At 42.1% G+C, this 15,000-nt stretch overlaps 3 protein-coding genes across 3 annotated transcripts in view; all 3 read left to right on the top strand.

Annotated features, from left to right (window-relative positions):
• The window catches only part of kiaa0586 (KIAA0586 ortholog), a 16,562-nt gene extending 8,286 nt beyond the window's left edge, over positions 1-8,276 (top strand). Inside the window, exons 7-16 of the mRNA XM_077539764.1 lie at positions 373-518; positions 719-877; positions 2,144-2,328; positions 2,409-2,524; positions 2,595-2,942; positions 3,906-4,277; positions 4,340-4,374; positions 6,231-6,311; positions 6,381-6,456; positions 8,022-8,276. Coding sequence (XP_077395890.1) covers positions 373-518; positions 719-877; positions 2,144-2,328; positions 2,409-2,524; positions 2,595-2,942; positions 3,906-4,277; positions 4,340-4,374; positions 6,231-6,311; positions 6,381-6,456; positions 8,022-8,104 — 1,601 coding nt within the window. The 3' untranslated portion in view covers positions 8,105-8,276. The remainder of the gene's footprint in view (positions 1-372; positions 519-718; positions 878-2,143; positions 2,329-2,408; positions 2,525-2,594; positions 2,943-3,905; positions 4,278-4,339; positions 4,375-6,230; positions 6,312-6,380; positions 6,457-8,021) is intronic.
• A 132-nt stretch (positions 8,277-8,408) lies between these two features.
• dact1 (dishevelled-binding antagonist of beta-catenin 1) lies at positions 8,409-13,168 on the top strand. Its single transcript, XM_077539766.1, has 4 exons — positions 8,409-8,702; positions 10,983-11,139; positions 11,205-11,306; positions 11,967-13,168. The coding sequence occupies exons 1-4, from the start codon at positions 8,505-8,507 to the stop codon at positions 12,641-12,643; spliced, it is 1,134 nt and encodes a 377-aa protein (XP_077395892.1). The 5' UTR covers positions 8,409-8,504; the 3' UTR covers positions 12,644-13,168.
• Positions 13,169-14,075: 907 nt separating this feature from the next.
• lgals3b (lectin, galactoside binding soluble 3b) overlaps positions 14,076-15,000 on the top strand; it is a 6,355-nt gene continuing 5,430 nt past the window's right edge. Inside the window, exons 1-3 of the mRNA XM_077539767.1 lie at positions 14,076-14,191; positions 14,689-14,731; positions 14,893-14,989. Of these exons, the coding sequence (XP_077395893.1) occupies positions 14,726-14,731; positions 14,893-14,989 (103 nt within the window). The 5' untranslated portion in view covers positions 14,076-14,191; positions 14,689-14,725. The remainder of the gene's footprint in view (positions 14,192-14,688; positions 14,732-14,892; positions 14,990-15,000) is intronic.

Raw genomic sequence — 15,000 nt, 5'->3', positions numbered from 1 at the left:
TAGCTTGTTGCATTTAGCTTCTTGTTGACATACTCTAATTGTGTGTCAAGTTGTTTTTCATCAAAAAGATGAGAACATTTTCATTTTCAATTTTTTATTCCAAAATGTTACTCATAATCTGCTTACAAAAAAATATTTAAAGAAAAAGTCCTCGACTAAAACTTTGACAGTTTGTGTTGACTAAAATTAGACAAATAAAGTTGTTTTCTCGGACTAAAATAAATACTAAAACGCTCGATTTATAGTCGACTAAAAATGGACGAAATAAAAACGATGATTAAAAACTAACAAGCGTGATTGAAACTGGACTCAAACTGAAAAATGGCGGATAAAAGTAACACCGGAATCATCGTTATCCCATTGCACCCCAAGCGCATCCAAGAATAGGCCCCTCCCCCAGGACTGTGACCTCACTTCCTGTCGCACTGTCACTTGAGGGGCCCCCGGCGCCGGAGCCCCCGTCGTCCCGGCTGAGTCCCGCACCGGTGGAGGATGGTGACGATCAACCACTTGAGGATGTGAGTATACCGTCGAAAAGGGAAATTCATATTTATTTATCATATCTCCACTTCATCATTGTCAAAACAAAACTGGCTGTTCCAAATCAGAAATCGCCGACTTTCTTCCTCGAAGTCGTTTAATGACGGACGCGCCTTCAAGGTGAAAGTAAAATGGCCGCTCGCAAGTCAAATGGCCGACTGGCTTGTCTTGTTGCTAGGCAAAAGTGGACTCGCCGGCGCGTGAGGACCAATCGGAGGTTGCCGTCGAAGCGGGCCCGCCTCCATCGATCACTGTTGTGGAAATGGCCGAGAGGAAGAGTGAGGAAGACGAAGGCGGCCGATTCCCCGGAACACGATTCTTGTCCGTTGCCGACCTGGTAACTAGTGACCGAACTTGCGCTAGTAGTCATGAATTTTTATAAATTTTTATAAATATTCTTCAAATGAATGAATAATTACATATTCAAAAATTTTCAGAGTTCACATCTTTGAGTTGTCAGGAAAAGAGAGACAAAAGAGACAAAAAAAAGTTTAAAAAAAAATAAAAAATAAAAATGTGACCAGAAAATGTCCAAAAAGGAAAAGTAGGAAATAACCATCAAATGTCCATGAAATTGCCTAAAAAAAATGTCAGAGAATTGAATAAAAAAGGCAGAAAAGAAAAATGTGAAAAATAGCTATAAAATGTTGAAAAACAAAAGAAGAAATACCGAAAACAACCGTAAAATGTTAGAAAATTCATTTTATTTAAAAAAAAAAGCAGAAAAGAAAATGTTTTGAAAGTAACCATAAAATCTCAAATATATCAAAAAGTTGATAGCAAAAAAAGAGACGGAAGTGTCAAAAAATTGCAATAAAATGTCCATAAATTGCCAAAAAAAGTCAGAGAATTGAATAACAAAAATGCAGAAAAGAAAATGTGAAAAATAATAATAAAATGTTGAAAAACAAAAGAAGAAATCCCAAAAATTATTTCATAAAAAAAAAGTAGAAGCGAAAACGTTTCAAAATTAACTATAAAATGTCCAAAACCAAAAGACGACGAAATCGTGAAAGTTACCATAAAATGTCCATAAAAGTGCCAATAGTGCCACCAAAAAAAGTCAGAAATTTGAGTTACGAAAAAAGCCTGGAATGAAAATGTTCAAAAAGTAAAATGTTAAATTCAGAAAATTGATAGCAAAAAAAGACAGAAGGAAATGTCAAAAAATAGCCATAAAATATCAAAAAAAAAAAAAAAAAAAAAAAAAAGGGAGAGGCAGAAAATGACCATGAAATGTCCATAAAATTGCCAAAAATGTCAAAGAATTGAATAAAAAAAAAAAGGCAGAAAAGAAAATGTAAAAAAAATAGCTCTAAAATGTTGAAAAAACAAAAGAAATCCTGAAAATTACTGTGAAATGTCAAATATTTATTTAAAAAAAAAAAAAAAAAAGAAGAAGAAGAAAATTTAGTTAAGAAAAGCCTGGAAAAAAACTATTAATATAACAACATGAAATGTCAAATATGTCAGAACATTGATAAAGAAAAAATTGCAATAAAATGTCCAAAAAAAAGACAATTACCATTCAGTTGCCAAAAATGTCGGAAACTTGACAGAAAGGTGGAAAAGTCTAAAAATAAGCGCCACGTTGTGATTGCAGGAGCAGGAGGAGTCCATCGTTGGTGAGGAAGAGGAAGCACTGCATCTGGACGGAGCTCCACCTCCTCCTCCGGCGCTCTACCAGGGTCCGCCCTTCCCCCCTGAGAAGCGCACCACGATCCCGCCCCCCCGTCGCAGTTCTGCGCCAAACCTGGACGACGACCTGCTGGAGCGAATGGTGCAGTGGTGAGACGCGTCAGTCTCGTCTGGCCTGGCGCCACGTGGACTTGGTTCTCATGTGGTCCGGTTATTGCCGACGTGTTCAGGGTAGAGCAGCAGCTGATGTCGAGGATGATCGCCGAGCACTTCCCGCCGCCTCCACCAGTCCTTGACCGGAATGACCAATCGGATTCGGAGGGGTCGAGTCCCACCTCGGACATCGGTGAGACCTCAGCGGACATCTTGAATGTGGTCTTTCCGGACGTGTTGTTGACGGTTGCATTGTGTCGCAGTGGAGGCGGCTGGCGGAGGCGGTCTCCAGTTCTTCGTGGACGCCGGCGTTCAAGTGGATTCACCTTTAGTCAGGGAGCTGGTTCAGCAGGTTTTGGCCGAGATGATAGACCAGGCACTGGTACCGAGCCAGGCTCCAGTTCCGGATCAAGGAGCAAATCCTGGTCCGGGGGACTCTTTTTCCTGCCAGGAGAAAACTGTGGCTGTGGTCATCACACCTCTGGCGACCCCTGTTCCGAGTCCGGTTCCATCCGTCGGCGACCCAGTCCCGCTCCCCACGCCGCCGCCGTCTGAACCAACCAGCTCGCAGAGTGACCGATCCCCACAGCCGATCGTCACAGCTGCTTCAGGTTGGACACTCTTCGCACTAGGATTAGCGTTAACAGCGTTACCAGTTGGAGACCGGAAGTAGTTTAACTCATTCAAACCCAAAAACGTGTAAACACGTTTTTAAATGCTTTGTCTTTCACTGCCAAAACACGTTTACACGTTTTGTGTTGTTTTTTTTTTGTGCAAGAGCATACAGAAGGCTTTGATGCAGTTTCTGACATAAAGAGGAGGCTTAAAGCAATGGTAGTTATTATTTAAAAAAAAAAAAAAAAAGCCAGCAGGTGGCAGCAGAGTATGAGACCAGCCAGGACCATGTTGCAAGGAGCTCTTTTCCACAGTTTTTTAAACAGTTTTGGAATAATGATGAAATCTAATTCTAATGCTAATTGCTGCAAAACAGAAACAGATAGAAATATAATTTTTCTTCCTGATGAAAGAAGAGACTCTAATCTTTCTTTATGATCGGTTCCATGTTCTTAACCTCCCAACAAAAAGTTAATGAAATGATTAAGAATGAAATTAGCACTTTCTAAAATTGTACTTTGGGGGTGGGGCGGTACCGATTGTTGCTTCACATCTGCTGCTCCTTCTGCTTAACTTTATGGACGACCAAAACTACCAAAATTGTAAATAAATAAATGACTAAATAAATAAATAAATGACTAAAAGTGAAAATAAAAATGATAAATAAATAAAAAAAAATATATATATAATTCAAAAATTAAATACAAATGTATTTATTTTTAGTTCCATTTATATTTATTTATTTTTTTTAACAATTTTCAAATTATGTAATTTTTTATATCCATTTTTATTTTCACTTTTAGTCATATATTTATTTATTTAATTAGCCATTTGTTTATTTTGAATTTTGGCAGTTTTGGTCCTCCATAGAACACGACTTGACCACCAGGGGGCCGTTTGACAAAAATCAAATAATTGCAACACATTTAGTGTTTGTTGTTGTTGGCGTGTGCCCTCAGAGCGCGTAAGCACACCCGTCCCCAGTCCGGAACCGAGCCCCGCTGCCGTCCATCAAGTCCCGAGCCCGTTGTCCTCGGTGGAAGCCGCTCCACTCTTATTGGGCGAGGAGGCGGAGCACCCGGATTCGCACTCACAACACACGTTGGAAGTGCGAGAAGAAAAAGAAGACGACGTTCGCACCCTCCCTCCCGAAGAAGACCCTCGTCGGGAGGGTCCCCAACCGCCCGCCAGTCCTTCTGACGACATCACCACCACCAGCAGCAGCAGCAGCACAAACGTCAGCACGGTGACGGGAAGTGACACGGGAGGCCTCAAGCCAGTCTCGGAAGGAGAACTGCTGATCAGCTTCAACCACGCCGACGCCATGACGGGTACGTGACATTTGGCCAAAACGTATTAACGTTTATCTAAATCAATCGTTTTCTTTCTTCAGAGGAGGCCAGTTCCTCCAGTTCTCTTCAAGATGTGGTGAGGAACACTCAAATGCACACTTTTTTTGGATCAATCACTTCCTGTTAGCTTGTCTTTGCGCTCACTTCCTGTTTGCCTCCCGAATGACTTCCTGTCTGTTTTTTTTTTTTTATCACTTCCTGTTAACATGTCTCTGTGTTCACTTCCTGTTTGCCTCCCGAATGACTTCCTATCTGTTTTGTTTTTTTATCACTTCCTGTTAACATGTCTCTGCATTCACTTCCTGTTTGCCTCCCCAATGACTTCCTGTCTGGCTGCTTTTGAGCACTTCTTGTTAGCTTGTCTCTGCGTTCAGTACCTGTTTGCCTCCCGAATGACTTCCTGTCTGTATTTTGATCACTTCCTGTTAGCGTGTCTCTGTGTTCACTTCCTGTTTGCCTCCCGAATTACCTCTGATCACCATGGACTTACATGAATGGCCCGTCAATGCTACTTATTCTCAGCTGGGAAAAGTGACACCACTGGCGGTCATCTTACGTTGCTACTAAATAGGATGGTCCGTGTACCTTTCGGCCATTCGTTTTTCCTTCTGAAGCAAGGACACGGAAAACGGGAAACAAACCGATTTACGTTTTTTGTTTTGATGTATATGAACAAATAACGGGAAACGAGTCGTCTCCCATTTTTGTTGAAATAAAAATGAAAATGAAAAACGGGAAACGAGCCGTTATCCGATGTTCTATTATATGTTCATTTAGCACAAATCGGGAATTGAAATGTGGCCGTCAACCGTTTTTCGCAAGCTGGTTTCTCCTTGACCCGGGAAGCCGTTCATCTTTTGCGGCACGTCCCTGCTGCTGCTGCAGTGGAAGCTTGCTGCCCCCCAGTGTCTATTTTGAGGCCTCTGACAGACAATGATCTGAGAGTTGTGACATATTGCAATGTTGTTGTGCATGTCTCATGTGACTTCTGTATGGTGTGAGAGTGCACGCACAGCGGGACCCTGCATTTCCGGGAGTGGCTCGTGGCATTGATTCCGTAAGCGGCTAAAATAAAAAGCAGATTGTTGAACGCAGTGCCGCACGACCTGTCGTTATTCCATGAGAAATAACACGAGCCACCTTCGGACATTTCTCTCCGAAAGTCCTCTTATAGGACAGAATTGGCTACACAAATGTGCAGCGATTTCACTAGACATCATGCCGTTATTTTTCATTTACACTATCAAGTTGTGATAGCCATCTAAAGCCATGTTTGGAAGTCCCGAAGAATAGACGCCAACAGGGACCTCGAAATAGACACTAGGGGGCAGCAAGGTGCCACTGCAACAGCAGCAGTGACGCGCCGCAAAAGATGAACGGCTTCCGTGTCAAGGAGAAACCAGCTTGCGAAAAACGGTTTACGGCCACATTTCATTTCCCTATTTGTGCTGAATAAACACATAATAGAACATCGGATAACGGCTCGTTTCCGGTTTTTCATTTTCATTTTTATTTCAACAAAAATGGGAGACGACTCGTTTCCCGTTATTTGTTCATATACATCAAAACAAAAATCGGTTTGTTTCCCGTTTTCCGTGTCCTTGTTTCAGAAGGAAAAACGATGGCCGAAAAGTACACGGACCGTAGGATGCCTAACTTGAATACATTGATTTACATTTTCGCCACAGTGACAAAAAAAAGAAAAAAACGTGAATATGCAGCGATTAAATGAATCTATTAGCACATTATGAATGGCAACACAAGATGGCCGCTGTTGGCTTCACTTCTCACTACACCCAATAGGCGGCATTATCAATGCAGGTTTATATATGTGTCCGAGGGTCACGTCCCTTTTTATCTTTTCATTTCCTGTTTGCCTCCTTGCTCACTTCCTGTCCACGTCTGTCATCACTTCCTGTCTTTTTTTCCTAGGACCTTGACCCCCCCAGTGAAGGGCAGGTCAAAGTGCATATGACCAAGATGGTGCACACACTCCAAGGAGAGAGATCACTGGTATACACATACACATACACGCATGCGCGCACACACATAACCTTGACCCTGTTGTGTTTTTCGGCGCAGGAGGAGGAGCTAAGCTCAGGGGAGGTGACACCCTCAATCACGCCTCAACGAGATGGAAACATCGATCACTGTGCAGGTGTGACACCGAGTTGCTTGTGGGGGGCACAACTTACAAGCATGATCTTCTATGATCCTCCAAAAAAAATGACAGGAAAAGCCTGCTAGAACAGCTAAACTTAATTTCGGGTTTCTCCGTGTACTTGAAACTTAAGTTTGAATGTGATTGGTTCGTTTGGAACAGCCAATTTTTTTTCCCCTTATAAATGTTTCATATATATATATATATATATATACACATATATATATATATATATATATACACATATATATATATATATACAAATATATATATACACATATATATATATATATATACACATATATATATATATATATACACATATATATATATATATATATATATATATATATATATATATATAAATATATATATATATATGTGTGTATATATATATATATATATATATACACATATATATATATAGCCAATTTTTTTCCCCCTTATAAATGTTTCATATATACATATATATATATATATGTATATATATATATATATATATATATATATATATATATATATATTAGGGGTGTGAATTGCCTAGTACCTGACGATTCGATTCGTATCACAATTCACAGGTCACGATTCGATTCGATACCGATTAATCCCGATACGAATGGTCACGATTCGATACCGATTAATCCCGATACGAATTTATAAGTCGATTGTTGCGATTTTTTTTCATTCATATTTAGAAAATACTAATCAGTAAGCTTGTAGAGTGTAAGATTTATATGAAAATGTATTATTTATTTATCTGAAATTTCAGTCTTATAGAGGTTGTAATCTGTTTCATGTTTGAACAGCATTAAAATAAAATATTAAGGCTTAATGTTCCGTTCATATAACATCCTTCCATGCTCAAGGTGTGAATCCTTAAAAAAAAAAAAAAAAAAAAAATCGATTCTGCCAATTATTGAATCGATTCGAGAATCGCGCGATGTAGTATCGCGATATATCGCCGAATCGATTTTTTTTAACACCCCTAATATATATACATATATATACACATACTATATATAAATATATATATATATATATATATATATAAATATATATATATGTGTATATATATACATATACATATATATATATATATAGCCAATTTTTTTCCCCTTATAAATGTTTCATATATATATATATATATATATATATATATATATATATATATATATATATATATGTAATGTTACATAGGTGACATGATTGACGGGAAAAGTTTTGAAAGGATTTATCTGTCTTAGGAATTTGAACTGGGGTGTGTACACTTTTTAGAGCCGCTTCGTGCGTTCATGCATTGGGCGGATAATGAGAATATTTGTATCTTGGTGGCTCGTCGTCATCCCTCAGGTTGTCAGCAGCACCTTTTTATCTGCGTTTGATTATTATGCGACCATTGATAGTTGTCATTCATGCACATGGATGCCTCCACTCTCCTCTCACTTCGAGCTGGAACTGGCTTGGTTGTCATGATAACAAGCTGGCAGCCGGATGGTGTGCTGGGTTGTGTTACATGGAAATGATGACATTGTGTGTGGGTTTTTTTTTTTTTTTTTTTTCAGGCCAAGCAGAAGTAAGCATCAGGACAGCGGCGCCCCCTGGGAAAGCGTTGCCATCTTCAGACGACTCGAGTGACGTTTTCTAACTTGATGTCAATCAATTTCATGATTTATGACAAATTAACACTGAAATTAGCAGGCTTTCGGACCTTGCAACGCAACCACAGCCTCTGCCTTCGAAGGATTTGCGTTTCAGGAAGTAGTTTTCTTTCACAAGAAAATGCGCAGCAATGGCTCATCTGTTGACATTACCGATTTTTAATTGGTCGATTTACGGTTTTAAGTGAATATCAATAAATCTTTTATAATTTAAATGAAGTAGTTTTCATATATTTTTATATTGGCTGGAGTGCCGACACTTTAATGTGAAGGGTCAAACAGGAACCGCTCGCTCAAACGTGGCCCTCGACGTGCAGGGGGCGTGGTCTACCATACTCGCCGCTGGTCTCGGTCGTGGTCGGTCCGGACGGCCGCGCGTTTGATGTCATGCGGGACGGCGTCGTCGCGTCCCGGAGGGAGCGTCTGCTGGCCGCCGAGTCTTGCCTGGCCGAGCTGCGTAAGCTGCGGCACCGGCAAGAGGTTGTGGTCCGCGCGGCGTTGCGGGAGGAGGAGTCGCCGCCGCCGTTGCTGAGGGGCGACGAGAAGCTTCTGGACGAGAACGTCCAGCTCCTCAGGAAGAAGCTGGTACGTGACGTCACCACTCAGTCCCCCCTAGAAAATTAGTTTTTTTTTCCAACGTCAGCGTTTCGACACATTCCACCGCTGGAAGTGACCGAGGTCACGTGACTATTCGGTTTGTGTTCCGCACGTGAGTTTGGATCGGCGGCGCATAGCGCAAATGTTTTCCAACCCGGGAATGGGCGGGTCTGCTCGGTCGCATCATACACACATTCAAATAGATAATGAAATCAACGTAGTTCAGATGATCGATAGAAATATAGTGACGTAACCCCTTGTGGCAAATATTTCCCAAAGAGATTAGCATGACTAGCGACTCGGGTCCGTGTACCTTTCGGCCATTCGTTTTTCCTTCTGAAACAAGGACACGGAAAACGGGAAAAAAAAACGATTTCCGTTTTTTGTTTTGGTGTATATGAACAAATAACGGGAAACGAGTCGTCTCCCATTTTTGTTGAAATAAAAATGAAAATGAAAAACGGGAAACGAGCCGTTATCCGATGTTCTATTATATGTTCATTTAGCACAAATCGGGAATTGAAATGTGGCCGTCAACCGTTTTTTCGCAAGCTGGTTTCTCCTTGACCCGGAAGCCGTTCATCTTTTGCGGCACGTCCCTGCTGCTGCTGCAGTGGAAGCTTGCTGCCCCCCAGTGTCTATTTTGAGGCCTCTGACAGACAATGATCTGAGAGTTGTGACATATTGCAATGTTGTTGTGCATGTCTCATGTGACTTCTGTATGGTGTGAGAGCGCACGCGCAGCGAGACCCTGCAGTTCCGGGAGTGGCTCGTGGCATTGATTCCGTAAGCGGCTAAAATAAAAAGCAGATTGTTGAACGCAGTGCCGCACGACCTGTCGTTATTCCATGAGAAATAACACGAGCCACCTTCGGACATTTCTCTCCGAAAGTCCTCTTATAGGGCAGAATTGGCTACACAAATGTGCAGCGATTTCACTCGACATCATGCCGTTATTTTTCATTTACACTATCAAGTTGTGATAGCCATCTAAAGCCATGTTTGGAAGTCCCGAAGAATAGGCGCCAACAGGGACCTCGAAATAGACACTAGGGGGCAGCAAGGTGCCACTGCAACAGCAGCAGTGACGCGCCGCAAAAGATGAACGGCTTCCGTGTCAAGGAGAAACCAGCTTGCGAAAAACGGTTTACGGCCACATTTCATTTCCCGATTTGTGCTAAATAAACACATAATAGAACATTGGATAACGGCTCGTTTCCCGTTTTTCATTTTTATTTCAACAAAAACGGGAGACGACTCGTTTCCCGTTATTTGTTTATATACAGAAAAACAAAAAACGGAAATCGGTTTGTTTTCCGTGTCCTTGCTTCAGAAGGAAAAACGAATGGCCGAAAGGTACACGGACCGACTCACTAGCCAGTGTCGCTCTCAAAACACCCTTGTGGAGTAGTAAAGTGGACGAATCCCTGATCTATAATGATAGCCGATAGGCCAAGACGTTTGAGGTCGCGAGGCCGCCATATTTAGTTTAGTTTTAGTTTCGTTTTATTCATTTTTTCCTTTCGGACACATTACAGCTTACATCAATCACATCACATCATTTGCAACATTGACATCCGAAAGAAGGGGTAGAAGCCGAAGCTTATTCGAGACCCGTCCCCATTGACCATTACTATAACGCATCAATCATATACATTATTTAGAATAGTCATTAATTTTTATCGTTATCCATCCCATACTATCCCAAACATAAAATAAAATAATCATAAAAATATTGCTCCTCTCAAGAAACGTTTCTCGCCATACGATCCTATACGTTTAAAGTATCGAAATTGGAGAACATTATGAGACAGTACTTGACAGAAACCGCATCATTTATGGTGTTTTAAATACATTAAACATAAACCAGATGACTTCAAACATTTTACAACTGGCCTTAAATAAATTATATGCTTAATGATGTTTAGTAAAATGCCTCTGCCAAATCTAATATTGGGGTTTAAGGAAGTGAGTGATCAAAGAAAAGGGGGTCTTCAAAGCAGCACATACTGTTCACTTATTTATTTGTTTTTACTTGTTAAAATATCGTAATAGTATGTGGGAGTAACAAGATGGCCGCCCTATGACGTCTTCACAGGCTTTGCTATTTTTAAACAATGTGCTCATCTTTTGGTCTCATCAATTCCACAGAATATTTCTCGATTTATTTTTATTTTTTATTTTTTTAAACCATCAACAAGGTGTTTTTTGGGGGGGCAAAGTTGAGGTGAGCCAGAAAAACAAAGAGTGCGTGTGTTTGTGTGTCAGAGGTGTGTGCGTACGCGTGACGCCGGACTGGCGAATCAGCTCCACGAGTTGGACCGTCAGATGGGCGAGCTGCGATTGGGCGGCAAGGCGTCAAGTGATCCGGCGGAAGCGACGTTGTCACATGACCAGCACGAAGCGGACAGCCGGGTCAGTTCAGGTAAGAAAACAGCGCAGCTTTGAAGAAGATGCCGACAGGTGATGCTGATGACTTTTACCTGTCAGGTTTCTACGAGCTGAGCGACACCGCCTCGTCGTCCAACTCGGTCATCGGCGAGTGTTTCTGTTGGACGACGGCCGACCCTGACGGATGTCGCCCAAACAACTGTACGCTGCTCGGAGCTTGACTCCGCCCACTTCTTCTTCTTGGACGTTTTGTGTACATTTTTGTGATGTACTTTCCGCGTGGATAAAAAACAGTTTGATTTAATTATTTTAGGGGTGTCAGGCAATTAAAATTGTTCATCATAATTAATTACATGACTTCAATAGTTAACTCACGATTAATCACAAATTTTTATATCTGTTCTAAATCTACAATAGAAAATTCTTAAGTTTTTATACTCTTATTAACAAGAAAGTGGAGGAAAAAATGTTAAACAAATAGAAATATGGCTTCATCTTTTAGTCATTAATACAGTAATTTCACAATAATTCATAAAATTGAGTTAAAAAAAAAAGATGTAAAAAAAACAAGTGATACTGATTTGTGTTGAGGTCACTTTTCTGCCACTAGAGGGCATAATTTCATTTGCAAGACATTGGTGACAGCTTAGCGCATTATTCTTTTCATATTAAGCCATTTCATCTTTAATATGAAGTAACTTCTGCACATTTTTCATATTGCAAAATTGACCCCAGTCTCCACAATTATGTGCATTATTATGATTGCATTTATTAAATGCTAAATTTTGACGTGCACATGTCTGCTGTGGCTTGAAATGAACTCAAAATTAATGTACTCATTGATGTCGCAATATTTTGCAGACGTGGGCGGCGTCTGTTCCACGTGCGACTTTTGCGCGACCCCGACCAAGCACGGCGGTGGCGGCGAAGTTTTGAGGTCAAAGGTCAGCGAGGCAGCCCCAGCGGCCACCGACGACGACAACAACAAGCGCTCGCCGGTCTCCGAGGAATCGGCCGCACGAGCGACCCGCTTGGACAACTACATCGCCCGTCTGCTTCTACGCCGAGCCCCGCCCACTCGCGCCAGCTGCCCCAAAACGCTCGGCGGCGGAAGCGGCAAACGTACCCGGCGGCGAAATATTTTGACCGCAACACCCCACACGGACGGCTTTGAGGTCCCTCGCCCTAATCCCAAAATGGACGCCGCCCCCCTGGCGGCCTGCAAGAGAGTTAAAAGACCTCCCCCGCCAGCATCCAGCCCGGGTGTGCGTCACCATGGAAACATCCGCCGCCGTCACGTCACCAAGACCGAGCGGGGCCGCCGCCGCCCGACACGAGATGCGTTCGGACACAGGAGGAAAACAGGAAGCGACTCGGAATATTCCGCCGAGTGCTCATACGATGGCTCCGCCTCCCGCCAGAGGGCCGGAGGGGGCGGTCCCGGCGTGACCTTGGTCAAGGTCAAAGCCTCTCGCCACTTGAAGAAGAAGATGCTGCGCTTCCGCTCGGGTTCACTCCGACTCATGACCACCGTGTAAACGGTCTGCCGGCCAGCTTTGCCTTTTTAAGGGGCGGAGTCAGACATAGCCAATTGTATTGGCTAGACAAGTGCTGGTGAAGCTCCGCCTCCCTCCTCCTCCTCCAAACAGGTGAAAGTATCCAATGTTTTGCGCTTTTGTTTACAACACGTTGTGACGTGTTAGCTTAGCGCAAGCACACATGACTGTCGCACGGATTGGTTGACGCTTTTTGGTGTCTGCAAATGTGCCTGAACAAAATTGAAACACAACCTGTGACAGTTGTTTTTCCTGTTAGCTTAGCTTCGTAGTCGTTTGCGCCTTTTGTTGACAACGCATGATGTGACGTGTTAGCTTAGCGCAAGCACACATGACTGTCGCACGGATTGGTTGACGCTTTTTGGTGTCTGAAAATGTGCCTGAACAAAATTGAAATTGATTGTTTTCCCGTTAGCATAGCTTCATTAGCACAGTTAGCATCAAGAAGTGGAGACTGGTTGTGTATATTCTGCCAAAATAAAAACAGAATTTTTTTGTTCTTGTAAATGTCGGCTTGTCGGTATTCAATGTCGCGGTTGACCCGTTACCATGGCAACCAACCTATCACTATTTGGTGCAAATAGCTACCCTTATAATGCTGGAAGCTTAGTAGAAACTTATCTTAGCTCGTCAAACAGTGGAGAATAGCAACCAAAAAATAAATAAATCACAAAGATCAGCTCGCCGGTTTGTTACCGTGGCAACCAGCTAATTGCTTGGCAACAGTGACATCTTTTGTGGACGTTTTTAAGCATGAGTCAAAGTAACACATTTTTTCTTTGTTTGCCACATGTAAAATAAAGTGTTGTTGCACATCCACTGTAGGAGGTGGCAGTGGTGCACTCATTGTTGGAAAATGTACCGATTTTGAGAGTGAAGGGCAGGCTACAAAATATATTTTTTTCCTTGGGTTAAAAAAAAAAGAAAAAGAGAAGAACTGAATTAATTTGAAAAGGGTAAACAGGAAGGACTTGAGAAAAGCACTAATAGGATGTTTGCGTTTTTTATGACATCACATGACTTGACATGTTAGCATATTAGCTTAGCACACGGCCACGAGTGTTACACAAGGCATTTTTGGGTGTCTGGAATGTGCCTGAGCAAAATAGCCGCCCTCCAGATACTGGCAGTTTTTTTCTTGTTATTAGCTAGCTTAGCTTACTTTAGCTCATTTTCATCATTTTTATAGTCCATCCTTTAAAACATTTTACACAAACAATAATCAACACTGTCTGTCAGCTAGCCCTAAATGGAAGACTGCAGCTCTGCTTACCTTTTTGCTTGGACTGATCAATCAAGGCTATTCACCAATTTCCACAAGAGTGGGAAAACTTGCACGCCGTGTTGACACAATGACTTTTCTGCACACATAACGCATTGTTGCGTTTTGTATTTTGTATGTTTTGGACGGGCGTGTTTCGTCTTTGTTGTCATGGCAAGATTTCATTCGAGGGTGTGGCCTAAATTTGCAAACAGGGCGAGGCTCACGCACACTGCGCACACAAACTCTGGCAGCGTTACACACCACAGGTAAGGTGATTTTTTTTTTCCCCACTTCTGGTGATTATTTGCGTTAAATGAGTACAGATGTGATTTATTATTTACCGTAACGATCAATTAGTGATGTTGGCGGGAAAAAGTTCAACTCCCTCCACCCCATTGTTTTTGGAGCTGTCAAAGGACGTTTCATTAGGGACACCTTCCAGTCACTTCCTGCAATGCAAAGATGGCTGTTCCTAATATTTTGTCCATAAGAGTTACTGTCACAATTAACTTTAGAACTTTCAGCTGATTCTAATGTTTTGACAAACTATTAGGGATGTCAGAAATGGAACATTTAAACTATCGAATCGTTTGGAACAAGTGATTCGGGGAGAAAAATCGCTCTTTTGGTATTTTCTTAACATCTCCCCACAGCGACATCTGGTGGCCAACTGTAAGACAAACGAGTTGCGATTCAGGTGTTGTACCTAATGAAGTGACCATTTTTGTGAGTCGCTCAAACCATTTTGTATTCTTCTTCCAAGTTGGCGCTAGTCTGATTCACCACAGAAGAAGAAGAACATGAATGTAAGTGTCGTTTCTTTTTGGTGAAAACGAATGTGCGCGCGCGTGCGTCTTCACCGGGAACATTCCAGAGGACGAAGCCACGCCCTCCTTGCGAGGTGTCGCATTCATGGACAACCTGTTGACTTTTTTTTTTCTTTTTGGTGTGGTTGTTTGTCTGTCAGCTCGCTGACGCTCTTGACGATTGCTCCTCCTCCGGGGCTGGGAGCCAAGGGAGCGGGGCTTGGCCGCAACAGCCCAACCAGACTCAGTGGCCTGGTGGTAAGTAATTT

Source organism: Festucalex cinctus, chromosome 12 (assembly GCF_051991245.1).
Source record: "Festucalex cinctus isolate MCC-2025b chromosome 12, RoL_Fcin_1.0, whole genome shotgun sequence".
Lineage (NCBI taxonomy): Eukaryota > Metazoa > Chordata > Actinopteri > Syngnathiformes > Syngnathidae > Festucalex > Festucalex cinctus.
The sequence above is the reverse complement of the archived record's forward strand: the minus strand, read 5'-3'. Positions and strand labels throughout refer to the sequence as shown.